This window comes from Porites lutea, chromosome 2 (genome assembly GCF_958299795.1).
Source record: "Porites lutea chromosome 2, jaPorLute2.1, whole genome shotgun sequence".
Taxonomy (NCBI): domain Eukaryota; kingdom Metazoa; phylum Cnidaria; class Anthozoa; order Scleractinia; family Poritidae; genus Porites; species Porites lutea.
The window spans coordinates 45,793,728-45,810,835 of NC_133202.1; the positions used below are offsets into that span (position 1 = coordinate 45,793,728).

Below are 17,108 nucleotides of genomic sequence, written 5' to 3' on the forward strand. Positions count from 1 at the left end.
GTGTTTATAGCGGAGCTCCACGCGCGCGAAGCGCGCGCGTGTGGGCGGAGCCCCATAGCTAAGTAAATCTACCCTTCCCAGAAAATTTGGTTATCACGTGACCGTACACCGAAGGAACGTACGACCGTCCGTCCGCACCACAGGCATACCAATGTTTACTCTCGCACTTTCTAGCTAGTTTAGGAGCCCAGGAGAAAACTGATTGCACATCAATGTTGTGATCAATTGACAGCTGTCAAAACAGGGTATCCGCTCACCATTATCACCTGACCGTGTCGCGGGCTCAGGTGTCGACCCATCGAGGTCGGGTATTTTTTGAAGTTATCCGCTGACAAGTTACTAGTTTTCAATTGATTGCAGGCTCAAGTTTGTTTTTAAGAAATTTATATGAAATATGTCGTGTTTATGTCACTATGACCAGGCACTATTAAAATTTTGATTTCAAACTTACCTCGGACACGAAAATTCAGCCAGTTATTTAAAAACAAAGGCGGGGAAGACCTTTTCTCACCATGGTCACGCGTTGGTCACACTCTACGTCCAATTTTTATGCTCTGATTGGTCAAAATTTGCAGGTTTTTGGTTGAGAACTGCGTCGCTTGTCAAAGTCGGAAATCCGATTTCGGATAGCATCGTTTTCGTTTTCAGCTTGCTTGTAAGCCTGAGTAATTATTGTATCTGATGTCTGTTTTTTTATATGTAACCTCATGAAGTCGAGCACAGTTTATGCGGCAAGTTAATTATGCACGTTTGTAAGATTTGAGACAATGATCTAACCTAGTATCAGGTTTGATGTAAGCTTACAGATCGGGGATACAGAACTTTAAAAAGCCTTTAGATATATTTTCTCACCGCAAATCGAAAAAAAAGGTCCCGAAGAATACTTAGTTATAAATTTGCTTGTAGAAAGAAAACTTTGAGCGATTTTCTTGCCTCGAGTTCATCTTTGAAAAAAGCAAACAACGGGAAGCCGGCTTAAAACATAAACTTAAAGACTCAGTATTTTTAGAGACACTTTAATACTTGTCTTCGTGAATGAAAATTGCTGTCTCTTTAAATGTTTCACTGAATTATATTTCTTTTATTGATTGTTAGAAGTCTCTTTTGCAATTTTAATCGCTGTGCCGTTTGTTTTCAGTCTTTCATGAACATCTCTTGCAAGAGTACTCAAAATGTCGCGCGTGTCAAACGCTTTTCAAGATTACACATCATATATTACACATTATATATTTATAAATGGGAGCTTCGCTCTTTAGCCCTGGCTAAATCTATATATTTTAGTCGTTTTGATCAATTATTGGGCTGCGTAGTACGCCCAGTTCAGACAGGGCTGAATAAAGTCTGCGCATGTGCAGAGACGGGAGAGGTCTGGGATCTAAATTAGTATCGTTTGCAAAAGGATTTTCTAAACATCCTTACATTTTGCCGATTGTTAAGGTGGTTTTCCAAATATTTAAGGTTCCCATTTAAAGTGAAGGTTGATTATTTCATACTTCATTCATTCTCTTTTCTAGTTTTGTAATTTTTCTTATATTTTTTGCTATGAGCCGAAAGAAGATGCACGTAAGAAGCAGAACGGATTCCGATTTGAATGTTTATAAATTTATGTTCAAGCGTAAACAGAAGTGACACACACTTACACACACTTTATTATTATTATTAACAATCAATATATTAACAATATATTATCCCAAGACACTGCCAAGACCACCTTTCACACCTACATAATCTCGCTATTAGTTTACCGTATTTGTTCAGCATTCTGCCCTCGTCTTTTTACCCGACAAGAAAGTATGAGCTTGCACCGATACTCAGCCGTTTACAATGGTCCCCTCTCCGCTTCAGAATTATTTTTAAAATATTAGTTGCTATCGACTTACAGACTAAGGCACCTAGTTACATCAGAGACCTACTGAGATAAAAAAAACCCCGGCCGTGTCGAGTTGCGTGATGAGCCCGTAGCTTATCTAAAAACGTATATATGGCGACAGAGCATACTCAGTAGCAGGACGTGTCGGAAAGAAAAGGTTTCCCACTTCACGTAAGGGAATTCAGATTCCGGAATCCGAAAAAAATTTTTGCTTTTGCGTGTGGAATCCGGAATATTCGGCTTTGGAATCCTGACGCCACTGACGATTAGAATTCGGAATGTAACTTCCACTGACAAAGAATGCAGAATCCACGATCTGGAATCCAGAATCCAAGGCTGTACCTTTGCATTCCCTTACAAAGGGTAAAAACGCTAGAGGGCTCCTATTCACGCATGAGAACGGTGATTTCGAGTCGATTTCTGTGACGAAGCGAAGGTGTGCCCCGCCGATCTCTAAAGTGGAGAGTCACATATTGGATAGGTGTTCACACTGTACCTGATATCTTTTGTCTCGGCGCCAAAAGCTATCCAGTATAGTGTGAGCAAAGTCTTGATCTCTGCCGAGGTTTATATGAGTTATAAATGGCCATTGTCGTTTCTGATTATTTTAGACAAACTGTGTTTTAAATTACAACCGACAAGTTTTTAGCATGAAGTCCCGTGGATAGATATTTCTACATAAAGTTTTTTTTTATTTTAAAAATTACAGTTTATCGTCTGGTAGCTCAAAATCTGCAATTCTCCTGTTCTTTGAGTCGCCCCACCCACCCCCCCCCCCCCCCCCCGGCCCAAAAGAAATTGAAAGGTACATTACGTTGCTCAGCTGTGAGATTTACTTTGAACTTACCGCCAAAACGTATCCAGCCTGATTTATATACAGCAAGAAGACCATAGCCGTTCATCTGCCAAAAGCCCTGATGATCAATATAAGTACTGTAGCAGTTTAGACGTCCCACTGCGGGAAAGAAAGCGATTCTTCTTTCTATGGTGTTCTGTTCAAGGCAAATATAAATTTGAACTTGTTACTAAAACGAAACAAGAGTTCAGATGGTGTAGTTGGAAGCAATTTGGTATAGCCTATTTGACCCAACAGAAATAACAATAGCATTTTACTCTAAAACGTAACAGAAAGTCGACTTTTAAACCTTTGATGAAATGAAGGCAAAAACGCTATTGATGTGAATCGATTAGTATTTGTATTAATAAATTTTTAGAGGATTTTTGACAATTTTAGAGGAATAATAAGTTATCCGTTAAAGAACACAGTGTGTCCTGCTACTATAACTCGTACAGAGCGTTTGCACTCACGTGGCTAGCAGCTATGCAAATGACCGCCGTTATATTGTTCCGGGACAACAACATGGCGGACGTGACGTGGCTCTATCAACTCACCTTTCGCACGCTGTCCAGAATGTCAACAGGCACATCAGTATGAAGATCAAACAAAAACAACAGATCATGCGCACTTCGTACTTGCTCTACAGCTTTGTTCAGGGCCAGCGTCTTGTAAAATTTACCGGTCAAGTTGATAATAGTGTGCCTGCCTCTCAGAAGGGCAGTGTCGAACGCTTTGGCCAAGTCGATATCTTGAGTTTCAAAATCAGCAACAATAACGTGGAAGTTCTTATCACCCGTTAATAAGCTGTCAACCGTGAGATCATTAATGAAATGATAGACCCATCTTCCCTGATCTTTGACAGAGACTATTATGTATACGGTGGCGTTTCTGTTCCACTCAATTCCCTCGGGAAGACACAAACTGTTCGTTCCCTTTTTTTTGATACACGTGCTCCGATCGGAGAAGCGATATGATTTTTCAGTGTAAGGCAGGCCAAGTTGCAGATCAACTGAATATCGGTCCCCATAAACCGGATCTGATTTTTGTAGATTTTTTGTGAATTCTCTTCAAAATGTACTTCCCGAAAGAAAAAGATAAGTTTAAAAAACGCTAGAAGAATTTATAAACATAGATATCATCAATCGAGTGTCGATGTTAGAATTATTGTTACTTCAGCGGAGAATACTTGTCAAGGAAAACATACTATTGCCTGGTATTACGACAAGCATTATGATAGATACAAAAAAGGCAACCGTTGCAATGAACGAAGTGTCAGGAGATTGGAAAAATTGGGTACGAGATTATCGTCGCAGAACGGGGTGAAGACGACTTCTGGTGCTCAATTTGCCGCTTTCCCACTGGTTGATAAGGATTTTGAACTGCACGGGCCATAGCTATTGTCGTCGCGTTATTTTCGTACCCAGATCTCTCGTCAACAAGAGATCTGAGTGCGAGATTATTATAGCGCTGAATTTGCTTCATCTGTCTTCTGTCATGCGACAACGTCCAGCCATGAAAAGACCTAGTGCACACATACACGGGCAATGAGTAAACATTTTTGTTCATTTTCTTCGTGCCTTTTAGCTACGCTGTCAGTTTGAAATGTTGGACTGAAAGCTTTTTCTTATCTCTTTTCATGCGTCGCGTGCTGGAGTTCCCCCATCAGTGTTAGCTGTCTGGTTTTTGTAGCAATACCGGCTAGTACCTCGAAAATGAAGCGTCTCCACCGAAAAAAATAAATTTAAGCCGCAGCGGTAGACTTTGATAGATTAAAACAATACCAATTTTTGCCCTGAAGAACACGTACCAACTCCGCGGTCTCATGTGCTGGGCGGTGGCTCGGGACATTTTGGGTAGTCTTACACCAAGTAGTAGGCGCTCTTTTTGGGGGAGAGCGCTTTTTTGCGGCTGGGTACCCTGTTTTCTTGTTTCCCGTCCTTTTAGATCACGTGATGAGTTTTCTTCTTGCACGAAGTCACTCGATATATCATATTGGAGCGATTCACACGAAGTAAGGACGTTTTAACGCTTGACAACGAATATATATCCTTGTTTGTACGGATTGGTTGGTCTTGTCCGAAGTATATATATCCTTGTTTGTACGGATTGGTTTGTTTTGTCCAAATAAAGTGTTAACGCCAGTTTACGAGTGGAGTTACTTCGTTTTGCTGTTGGACTGTTGGTTGAATCGAGTCACAGGAAAAAATAACGGATTCCCATTTTTGGATATTTTTGGGCATTTAAAGAATACCCACAAAAATCCCAAATTTGGAAGAGTGAGACAAGTCCCAATCTGGGAACTTGGTTGGGAATTCCCTGGTTGGGACTTGTCTCACTTTGCCAAATTTGGGATTTTTATGGGTATTCTTTAAATACCCAAAAATGTCCAAAAATGGGAACCGTTATTTTTTCCTGTGAGTCTTGTCAGTCTTACTGTAGTCTTCGATTTGCGGAGTTTGCCAACGAAGTGAGCATCTCACCGTAAGCAAATTGTCTGAGATATTTTCCGTCTATGAAGAATTTTGTTGTGTTGATACATGAAACCGTGCATGTTGTTGAGTCAGTGTGCGATTCGGCGAGTGTTGACATCGAAAGCAATGGAACGACTACTGCCGGCGAAACGGCGACTATTTCGGAGACTGATTTTTCGCCTTGTAATCCACAAGCAAATTCTACAGTCCTTGATACCTTTCCAATAGAGTCAGGCTACGTGAGAAAGGGGGGCGAAGCGACGAATTTACCTTGGAACGATGAAGTTGACTTTCTTGGGGAATGGTAGAATGGACAAGGACTCGGAAGTACGGACACATCTATGAGCGTTTGCCAGGTCACCTTCAAGGAAAGTGGAGAAAGACTGCGATGTTGTATCGCGAGAGGTCGGGTGGAAGAGAGCCGGACTTTAAGGAGCTATCCAAATTTATTACTGCACAGTCGCAAATTGAGAACGACCCGGTGTATGGCAGAAAGAGTGAACAACAAACAAAGTTCAGTGTTGGCAGGAACCCCAATCAAAAAGCACTTGAAGAAAGGGCTGGTACGACGATCCCCACTCTAGCAACAGAGGTCCGGGCACGAGAAAACGGAGATAATCAGAGAACAAAGTAACTGCTAGTAAGCAAGGAAGTAATGGAGGCAACCGCAATCAAGGTGAACACAATAAGGTCTGCAAAGGAGCCCATGCTATCTCAAAGTGTTCGGTGTTCCTTTCTAAAGGCTTAGGTTGGCGGAGACGATTTGCAAGGTTTAAGTCTCTTTGCTACCGATGTCTGTCTCACACTCATTTGCAAAGGAACTGCCCTGAAAATACCAGTTGTACTGAGAAAGACTGTGCTCGTCCACAAGATCACCACTCGCTGTGGCATATTTCGACAAAAAACGAGATTGAGGATGTTGAAGGCAATCCTGAGCAGAGTTCCCCGGAAGTGTCCAATTTGTCAGTGAACAATGCAACGACAGAGTACAACAGTAGGAGCTTTGTATTGTTCAAAGTTGTTCCACTTAGAGTGGCTGCTGAAAATGGGAGACCACTTACTACGTATGCTATGTTAGACTCAGCTGCTTTTAGCTTAATGATCACTTCTAACATTGTAGACAAACTGCAACTTCAAGGAGTTCCAGAGAAAGTTAGCATAAACACTGTCACTCAAAGAGACCAAAATCTTGAATTATGCAAGGTAAAATTCCAGATCAGCTCAGCGACCCAAGGCAGTCCGTCCTTCCCAGTGTATCACGCCTTCACAGTGAAAAGTTTAAATGTGTCGGACCGCTACTGCCCAAGTCAACTGGATTTGTCTCCTTGGCCACACCTCAGTGGTCTTCAGTTGCCAAATACTGCTGTCGATGTGAATGAAGTCTCTGTGTTAACTGGTCAACACGTACCACAAGTTCATTTGGTTCTTGATTATTGCTGGGGAGACACTCCACAGAGTCAGCCATACGGAATGAAGACCCCCTTTGGATGGTGCGTAGCCGGGCCAACCAACGGAAAGGAGGATGAAAACAAGCCTGTTGCTCTATCAGTGTTCGAATTTAATTGGGCTGAAGACAAGAGAGACATGAAACTGCACGAACAAGTTGAAAGGTTTTGGGCTTTAGAATCACTTGGATTCAGGAGTGATGGCACTTCGAACAGTCTTGAAGACGAAAGAGCCCTCGAAATCCTAAAGACTGACCAACTAAGCCGAAGGGTGGAAGGTATGAAGTTGGTCTTTTGTGGAGAAACGATAACCCTGAGCTGCCTAACAACCGCGTGCAAGCTGAGAAGCGACTGCAGCAACTTAAACGGCGTTTCCAACGTTCATGAATAACTACATAGACAAGGGTTATGCAGTGAAATTGTCGGAAGAAGAAGCGGTTCGTACGAGCATCCGCACATGGTACCTTCCCCACCATGGAGTGATCAACCCAAACAAGTCTAAAGTAAGGGTAGTGTATGATGCAGCTGCGAGATTTGAAGGGACCGCACTTAATAAGGAACTGCTACAAGGACCGCTGCTTAACAACACATTAGTAGCAGTATTGATGCGGTTTAGAAAGGATGAAGTAGCAGTAGCTTCTGATGCATAGAAAGTATGTTTCATGGAGTGGCTTGCCGAGAGGACGACACGGACGCACTCCGATTCTTGTGGTGGGATGGTAGTTTAGACGGACCACCTAGTGACTATAAGATGAACGTACATTTGTTCGGGAAGGCAGATTCGCCATGCATTGCTGCTTGGGCATTACAGCAGACTGCTGCAGACAACGAGGCTGCCTTTGGAGAAGAAATTCGTGAAATTGTCATGAAAAATTTCTATGTAGATGATAGTTTGTTCTCGAAGCCGTCGACAGAACAGGCAGGGCATTCATCATTGGAACTGATGGGAATGTTAAGCAAAGGGAATTTTCGCCCGACTAAATTCATTTCAAATGACAAAGATGTATTGGCTTCCATCCCAGCCGAGGAAAGAACAATCAAGAATCTTGACCTCGATAAACTTCCTATAGAGAGAGCCCTCGGACAACAATGGAACATTGATACCGATACGTTTGTTGTCAAGACATCGCCGCCATCAGGTCGACCCGGGAATGACACGGCGAAGGTGTTTGTCTACATTGAGCCCGATTTTTGATCCTCTTGGTATGATTGGACCAGTCCAGTTGCCAGCAAAAAGAGTCTTACAGACGACTTGGTAGCTAAAGCTCCTTTGGGATGAGAAGTTGCCTGAAGACTTGTTGAAGGACTGGAATAAGTGGAAGGAGAACTTGACACTGCTCAATCATGTGACTATTTCGCGTTGCTATTTTCCCGGTGGCTGATCCCTCGATGCTACCTTCCAACTGCATCACTTCAGCGATGCGTCAGAAGTTGGATATGGAACTGTCTCGTACTTGAGAAGACAAACTGTAGAAGGAAGAGTTGATTGCTCCTTTATCATGGCCAAGAGTCGTACCGCCCCTCTACATGCACAGTTCGTGTCTGTGCCAAGACTTTTCCTACTACAGTTTCTTTTCTCAAGTACGAGGCAGTTCCATATCCAACCTCTGGTTCACCCCCGCGTACGGTCCCAGCCCATATACTTCTCTTGTAAAAGCTGAACTTAAGGAAGTGATAGCTGATGACATAATCACCCCCCAACCGACTGACTGCATCAATTCTATCGTGTGCAAGATCAAAGAAACCCCTGATGGAGAGTAGAAAGTAAGGCTGTGTCTCGATCCAAGGGATCTAAACAATAACTTACATCGAGAATACTACCAGGACATATACCAGGACCATCAATGAAGCTATCTCCGCTCCGTGGAAAGAAGAACTTCTCCGTTGTAGATACAAAGAAAGGGTACTGGCACGTGGAATTAGATTACCCATCCAGCCTACTGTGCATCTTTAATATCCCTTCCGGGAGGTACCGATTACCCTTCGGAGTCGTCGTTTCCCCGGATGTCCTCCAACGCAAACTCGAGGTATCAGTTAAGAAAGACAGTTTGCTAGTTTATGCACTTAAATTTTTTCGGAATTCTGGCGGCTCGGTGTGGTAGTGTAAAGATACGAACGAGAGATTAGGTTACGAAAGGTGCGGGTTTGACTCTGGGTTGCGATCTTCTTTCTTTCTAATAGAAACCACACTCAATAACAGGTCAAAAATTTTCTTCTAAGTGTTTTAAAAATGGCAGCGACGTTTACGAAAGGGAAATTTGCTGCGGTAAAATCCTTACAACAGACACTTATCATCAACCCTTTAATCAGCGATCTGTTCCTTTTCAAGGCGTTCAGGGTACCAAAGATAAAACCTCTGGCCCAGGTTGTTCAAACGTTGGATAGCACTATCCACCGGATAACTCACTATCCAGCGTAAAAGTATCCGCTGGATAGTGATCTCAGTCCGGTGGATAGCGCGTTCCAACGTTTGAACAACCGGGGCCTGGTTCTTATGGAGATCTAAAATCTGGGGACTTCATCTTCTGTATTAACGACCTCCTCGCCAAACCGACGAGGCAACCCCCTGCCCCACCCCAGCGATAAGTAAAAATCGACCCAGTCCCCAAATTATAACGTAGAAAGAGCCAAGTTATGGGCATCTCACATTATATGAAGTCGTACATGAAGTACAGACTATCAAGTTTGTTTTCATGATTTAACGACGAAATAATTTTCGTCAGTGATGAAGTACTTGAGAATTCGTAATATGAATCCAAGAAAAATCGAATTCTGGAAAAAAAAAGATAGGGTAAATTCCAAACTAAAGCCAGCTAAAGCACAGAAAAATTAGAGGGGGGGGCTGGGGGGAGTTGTCTCCCTCTCGTCCGTTTTGTTTCTCTGCTTGTATGTTTCGCTCCCCTCCCGGGAAAGGGAGATTTTAGACTTGCCCACAAGTCCCAGTGGTATACACGACTGCAGAATGAATCTACAAGTCCTAATGAATTTTGTTTACCATTTGCCCCGAGCCGTGAACTACCCGGTCTACCCATGTAAATAGTAAACAACCATGTCGTTCCCAAAGCCTATCGTTTTTTTAATCACTTAATCAAAAAAGTCGTTGAACTTCTGACCCCTGATAAGCCTGCTTTGTACAGCAAGAAGAGCGATTGCAAGGGTTTTAAATTAACTGTTCTTCATCGATCTTTCACTGATACATAACTGTTTTAGTTGTTCTAACAAAGGCAAATTACAGTAGAAAAGGAATTATCATGGCCAGTTCGATGTTTCATATTATTTCTTTGCTGATGCTTATTTTCAACTAATAACAGCTCACGTACAGAGGCTATCAACCTTAACAATATAAAGTGTTTGCTCTTACAACTCACTTAAAGTTTAGAAAATATTAAATAAAAATTGTCACTTGTACGTTTTTCAACATTTGGCCGTGCCCCCAAGGGCAGAGAAGGAAATTATTTTTTGTTTGGTTTTTATATTATAAAAGCTGAAATATTTGCGTCTACAGCGTGCAGCGAATTCATTGGCCTAATGGAGGTTAAATGACATTGTGTTCAAATGCGCCTAACAAAAATTATTTAATGAGAAAAACCTCGACTGTTCACTGTCCACATCTTAACCAAATCTAGCTTCATGATGACTATCGCATCTACTTAACATCTACTTGAGAGGTGGGAGACGGTTTCCTTCCCCCTCTACTGGGTACATTTGAAACAAATTACAAAATGGCTGCTAGTGACGGTGAGCGCTCGATCTCGACGATCTTACTTAAAGATAGGGGACTGTGACGGAACAGTCTAATAAAAACCTAGATAAATGCTGAACGCAAGTTTTTCGCTCAGCATTTAAGCAAAAACATGTGTAACTGTTCTTTTTTTTTCCTTTTCGCTTGTTGATGGCATTGTGAATGTTTCTATTCGAAATTTGTTTGGGTACTTGGTGTTTTGCATAGTGTTTTTTTAGTTATTTGTTAACTTTTTGCAGTGTTTTTGTTTTCTATTTACTATTTAAAAGTGAAAAATTAATCAAAGCTATTAAATTACAAAAAAGAATATGTAACTATACCGAAAATTATTGTTGTGGAGGACTAAATTTTTGAAACACTAAACTTTTATATTATCAACTGAGTTGAATAAGTTAACTTCCCACAATAAAAGGTTAACTCGAATTGACGAAGGAATATTGTTCAATACGTCATCTTTTCAACCTTTGACGGCGGTAAAATCAAATCAGTGTCGTTGATAAAACACAATTTTATGTTTGGAAATCGGGCGATCCCGCACCTATTTGAAAGATTGTTTTTGATTAGCTGGGAAAACAATAGGGATTGTCACATAACAATGCTCCTATCCCTGAATACAATGGAAGTGCAGATTAAACGGGACCAGTGAAATAAGAGGTTTAGAATGGTGCAGGTCTACTGTGAAATCACGCTTCAGAAACTGTTGCTCGATGATTGTAATCTGTGTCAATCTGTGATAACGATCGAAGACTAGTTAAATAAACTTTCTTGTGAAATCACTATGACGTATTCAGAACTATGAATGAACACTGGATTTGTCAAATACTACACTCCGTGGTATTTCACGAGGATCTTTTGCCTATCACTGCTCAACACTTCCATGACCAGTTGCCTTAGCACTTTGCTAATCGAACCAGGCCCGGTTGCTGTGTACATTAACTCCACATTTCCTGTTTGGATTGATGATGATGATAGAGACCTGGGTACTTGATCCGTTCAACTTCCAACTGAGCATTCACGACGCGGTCCAGTAGGTCCCAGTCTTCTCCACCCCATTTGTACTTGAATTCCTCGGTATTCGTTCCTTTCAAAATTAAGCAGTTAAAAGTTACGATTGTACTCAATGACAAGACAAACGGCTACAACTCTCTTATCTTGCAACCCTCCCGCCCCAAATACAAACCGCTATTAGACTTTCAGAACGTGCATCACATGACAGCGCTCTCACGATGCGCCAATGCAAACACACAGAATGTGTGACTCCAATCGTAACAATAAATCACACTGTTCTATTTGATCCAAACTTTTAAAAATTACTTTTAAAATTACTCGTATGTTATACCGATAAGTAAATTAGGAAAAATGCTGACTTAATGTACATAAAAAACGTGCGAGACGGATGTACGTATTAAACAAATCTAATGTATTGAAAACGAATACAACGTCAAGGGACGACTTCTATGCGAAAAATTGGAAGGTAACCGGTTAAATCTTTCCGCGCGTTAACCTCTGGAATATGTTTTACGAATAACCTTTGTCCTTACTGATCATTTCACCTGACTAACTGTGGTCGAGCCTTCAAGCAAGTCAGAGCGTCCCGGAGAGCTTGCTAGCAGGCTAACTGGAGTTTAAATAACAACTGATAAGTTTTAACAAGGAAATTCCTTGGATCTTTCTACATATAGCCTGCGTCGTAGACATAATCAATCCATGGTTAGTAACGTCTGCGAAACAGCGCCAAAATCCTTGTTCTGGTACCCCACCTGAGTACCATCATTTGAGTACCCGCCATGATTGGCCTTTTAAAGAAGACATACCGCAAAGTTCCGAAAGTAACCACCCTCGTCACTTTCGGATTTAGCAGCCTTTGCCTATCGCTACTTTCAGGTAGCTTAAACCTGTATCGTACATGGGCCGTACGAAATTACGATAATAACATCGCGACAATTGTGAAAAAATCCAAACTTTTTATTTGGAGAAACTTATTTTTATGTTATTGCTTTTAAAACAAATATTCAAAAGAATTGTTTCATTACGGGGTGGACTCTCACAGACGAAAGAAAGACTTTTTGAACAAAAAAAAGATGTACTGTGCGTTTTGAGTAACATAAGGGAATGTCAAAGATCATTATGCCCGTCAGTTTGGTAAAGCTTGTTGTAACAGCACTATGATTTTCGATATTTCTAGCAAGAAGGGAAATCACTTTTGAAGTCGCTACTTTCGGAGGGTCGCTACTTTTGGCATTTGCTAACGCCTATTAAATTTTATCCACTACTTTCGGGGCGTCGTTACTTTAGGAACTGTTGAAAGGGAATTCAAAACGCATTTCCGCTAAGTTGTTGAGTCCGTTTTGGGCCCAGAACAAAGACCTCGGCGAAGAAACGTTACTTACCGAGGTTTGATCGCGTCTGCAACGCAGGGTATCTACATAAAGTCATGTAAAAAAATACGCTTTATCGTCTAGTAGCTCAAAATGAAAATTTGACTCTCGACAGTTCTCTTATTTTTGGATCGGAACCAAAAAAATATTAAAATGCACGTCAGGTGGTTCAGCAGTAACGGTATTAAAATAACGATTTTCTTTGAACTTACCGCCAAAATGTATCCAGTCCGATTTATATACAGCAAGAAGACCAAAGCCGTCCATCTGCCAAAAGCCTTGATGATCAATATATGTACTTTGACAGTCTAGACGTCCCACTGCGGGAAAGAAAGCGATTCTTCCTTCTATGGTGTTCTGTTGAAAATAAGGAAACTAAACTTTATCTTGATACTTAAACGTAACAAGAATTCTGACAGTGTGGTCGGAAGGAATTTGGTAGAACCCATTTTCCAACAGAAATGACCACAACATTTTCAGTACTCTAAAATGTAACAGACACTCGGCATTTAGATTTTTGGCTACGTGTAGGCAAAAAACGCTATAGATTATAGGAAAGTTCGATCGATTAGTATTAGTATTTTGAGACAAAATAACAAGTTATCCGCAAAAGAAGTCAGTGTATCTTGTTATAAAGCGTTCTCACTCACGAGGCCAACATCTTTGGTAATTTATTGGAACAAAATAAAAAGCGTTTACATGAGGAAAGAGTTCAACATCCACAGGATTGTCTTGGTACACCAACATGCAATGGCCGCGGTTTCATTGTTTTGGAACACCAATATGGTCGCCGTGACTTAAGCCGTGACTCCAAGTGAAAACGATCTATAACAACACGTGTCAACTCACCTTTCGCACGCTGTCCAGAATGTCAACGGGCACATCGATATGCAGATCAAACAAAAACAACAGACCATGCGCATTGGGTACTTGTTCTACAGCATTGTTCAACGCCAGCGTCTTGTAAAATTTACCGGTCAAGTTGATAATAGTGTGCCTGCTCCTCAGAAGGGCCGTGTCGAACGCTTTGGCCAAGTCGATATCTTGACTCTCAAAATCAGCAACAATAACGTGGAAGTTCTTATCACCCGTTAATAAGCTAGCAACCGTGAGTTCATTGATGAAATGATAGACCCATCTTCCCTGATCTTTGACAGGGAGTATTATGTATACGGTGGCGTTTCTTTTCCACTCGATTCCCTTGGGAAGACACAAACTGTTCGTTCCCTTTTTTTGATACACGTGCTCAGAGAAGCGATATGATTTCTCAGTGTGAGACAGGCCAAGTTCCAGATCAACTGAATATCGGTCCCCATAAACAGGATCCGATTTTTGTAGAACTTTGTGAATTCTCTTCAAAAAGTAAGTTCTGAAAGAAAATCGTAAGGTTTAAAATAACGAAAGAACAATTTATGAGCGTACAGAACCATTAATGTAACCTATGTGAAGCTGTCCCCTCCCCTCAGAAAAAATTCGGCCGAGACTGGGGAAGGGGCGGATGTACAGAGGCTAAAATCAATGGAACCAAGAGGTATTGTAACGAGAAACTAATGTCGCCTCTATTTTTTTGTTTTTACTGTGAGGTGCCCTTCTTAAAATGTTTCTTTCAAGTTAACAACAAGGGTCTGTTTTTTAAAAAAAACTCAACAAACAGTAATCCAGGTGTAAGCTTTGCCAGAAAGAAATAATGAGACTCTATGGGTATTTCAGACGAAATCAAAGTCTGTAATTAATAATAATAATAATAATAGTTACGTTATGTTATGCGCTCTATACTACTCATAATGTGGACAGCATTCCAAAGTTTTATACTACGAGATAATAATAAATAATAATAATAATATTAGTCGCCACGATCACTAGTGATGTAACCGATCTTAAAGATTAAAGTGATAAACGTTGATAAGTTTAGTCGTGACAGCAACGAAATCTGCGAAAAAGTGTGATGCACATTCAAGATATAAGTTTTGCAACGATCGCCATTCCGCTCAAGCATGACAACGTTATGAAGTAACAAAAAATAATTATTTTGGGAGTTAAAAAGTGATTTTAGGTGTTGTAGTGAGGTAGTTATGGAAGTGCTAATTTGGTTGTAAAGGGATAGCGTAGTTTCAGTGTCTTAAAATGAAGTGGTAGTGGTTCGCTTTTTTGATAATATTTGTATGGAGAGAACATGGATAAGGCCAAAAGTTCATTTAATATAGAGAGGGGGTATAAAGATGTTAAGGGGTTGGGGGGGAGAGAGGTTTTGTGTGTGGTTGGGGGCTTTTAGAAATCGGTAAGGTCGAGGGGAGGGCGTAAAATTTGGCTGTAGAACTAAGGGCCTGATTACATTAACCGGGCTGACTCGCTTTGCAGAGAACTCGGCACCTTAGTTAAGCTCAACAGAAATGAACGTTGCGATTATATGACAACCGCAGCCCGGTTAGCTGGGATACCAGTATTGTGATGCCAGGATCCCGGGTGGAAATTTTCCAAGTAATCACGCTTGCCGGGCGGCCCGGCGAATGAACCAAGTGAGAAATAGGACAGCTGGTAACACTCTGTTCATGCGCATTGCTTCCCCGGCTCATGTGATCAGGCCCTTACTGTGAGTTGTATTGTTACGCAGTTTGCACGTGAAAGCTTTGAAATTTGCCGCTTTCGTGGTTCGTGTATGAGAGAATACATGGAACGCCGTTTGCACGTGAAGTTGTTGGAATCTGTCCCTTTTACGGTTCGACCGTGAAAGAATGCTTGTTTACGAGGTCATTTTGCTCGATTAGATTCGAAGAAATTACCTCCTTTCCAAAAGTATGCAATGAAATTATGCATCATTCAATGTTACCCTTAAAATCATCTCATGCACGAGATCATGGAATTTTGCATGACATCTTCTTTGGCGCTTGACAACTGAGAGCAAAAACATTGTCAAACTCTTGGCAATAAGCCAAACCATTCACACCGTGCGCTGCAAGGACGATTATTTTCCAAAGGGAAAATTTAAATTATTTAATAGTTTGTTTCACTCAGTGTACTTTGTTTTTCCAAAAGGTTTGTTTTCTATTGCCGATTTGTTTGCCGTGCGTTATCTGTGGGTCGTATGTAGCGAAGATAAATGCTGTGTTGCGACACAGCGCGCGGCAGACATTCGCGTCGCTTGGCTTGTTTACGTTCGCATGTACTGCGTGCGTATGGTAAGTTTGAATTAAGACAAGCGAACTCGATTACTCTATTTGGACGACGCCCAAATAATTAGCCCTGAATTTGCAAAGCATTTTGCGGAGATTCAGTGGAGCAAGGTAATGTGACCAGCGGCCTTGTGCTTTTGTCGGCTGGAGATTAATTTTTTTCCATTTAAAGTAGTATTAAAACAGTTAACGAGATCAACAAGATGATTGGGAGTGTTAGGTAGCAATTCTGAAGTACGGATATCATTCTTAAACTTGGGAAGATTAATCGATTTAATTTTCCGAAACCACACTTCTTTAGCAGAGGACTCTGACTTAGAACCTTTTAAGTTAAACTGTCGCGTGGTCAGACAAAAAAAGAGCCTGAAATCGGTGTGTCTTGAATGATACTGTCCATTTTTCTGGTTATAACTAGATCCAGTGTCCTTGAACATGAGTTTCAAAGTGCACACGTTGAACAAGTCCCAAAGAATCAATTAGATCCAAAAATGGTTCTACATTGGGATTATCCTGGACGTCAACTTGAATGTTAAAGTCACCGCATAACAAAATGGGCTCCGTGCATAAGACAAACGATTCAAGGTACTGGGAGAATTCGGAAATAAAGGAAGAAATTGGAATAATTAGAGTTAACTTGTTCCCCACGAGCCAATTGTTTAAAAGTTTCTTAGTTCGTTGTTCATCTCCCTTTTAAGGACATTCCAGTTAGATGCAGCCAAAGTAACATTAGTATCATCAGCGTACATTCTAGAGGCAGTCTTCTCATGACAATTTGAGAGATCGTTGATTTTTTCAGAGATCGTTTACATATATCAGAAAAAAAGTAACGGGCCTAAGAAGGAGCCTCCTCAAGTGATTTGGTTCGCTTGAAAAATATCACATACACTGGCTCAAACCACTGATGATGATGATGATGATACCTTTATTAAAGTGTCAAAACTGTAATAGCGGTGTATAACCACTAAGTGGGGACACTAAAATAAATTAAAAAAGAATAAATCAATTAATAAATTAATTAAAATTACGAAAAACTATGTACAGTATAAGCAAGTGAGAAATTCGAGAGAAATATATACAATATGTACAAATGTATCCATTATCCTATAAAAAATAAGAAATAAAAGATTAAGAAGTGCAAAGAGAGCAGTTAGAGCAGTTATTGTCATCTAATAGCATGCTAAGATCCACTTTTCT

At 40.9% G+C, this 17,108-nt stretch overlaps 3 protein-coding genes across 3 annotated transcripts in view; 2 read left to right on the forward strand and 1 right to left on the reverse strand.

Annotated features, from left to right (window-relative positions):
• Window positions 1-5,480: 5,480 nt before the first annotated feature.
• On the forward strand, window positions 5,481-7,274 carry LOC140926297 (uncharacterized). Its single transcript, XM_073376055.1, has 3 exons — window positions 5,481-5,742; window positions 5,922-6,902; window positions 7,024-7,274. The coding sequence occupies exons 1-3, from the start codon at window positions 5,481-5,483 to the stop codon at window positions 7,272-7,274; spliced, it is 1,494 nt and encodes a 497-aa protein (XP_073232156.1).
• Window positions 7,275-7,279: 5 nt separating this feature from the next.
• On the forward strand, window positions 7,280-7,819 carry LOC140926298 (uncharacterized). Its single transcript, XM_073376056.1, has one exon. The coding sequence runs from the start codon at window positions 7,280-7,282 to the stop codon at window positions 7,817-7,819; it is 540 nt and encodes a 179-aa protein (XP_073232157.1).
• A 1,865-nt stretch (window positions 7,820-9,684) lies between these two features.
• The window catches only part of LOC140928796 (beta-1,4-N-acetylgalactosaminyltransferase 3-like), a 37,113-nt gene continuing 29,689 nt past the window's right edge, over window positions 9,685-17,108 (reverse strand). Inside the window, exons 3-5 of the mRNA XM_073378576.1 lie at window positions 13,594-14,113; window positions 12,957-13,101; window positions 9,685-11,447 (exon numbers count right to left, since the gene is read on the reverse strand). Coding sequence (XP_073234677.1) covers window positions 11,299-11,447; window positions 12,957-13,101; window positions 13,594-14,113 — 814 coding nt within the window. The 3' untranslated portion in view covers window positions 9,685-11,298. The remainder of the gene's footprint in view (window positions 11,448-12,956; window positions 13,102-13,593; window positions 14,114-17,108) is intronic.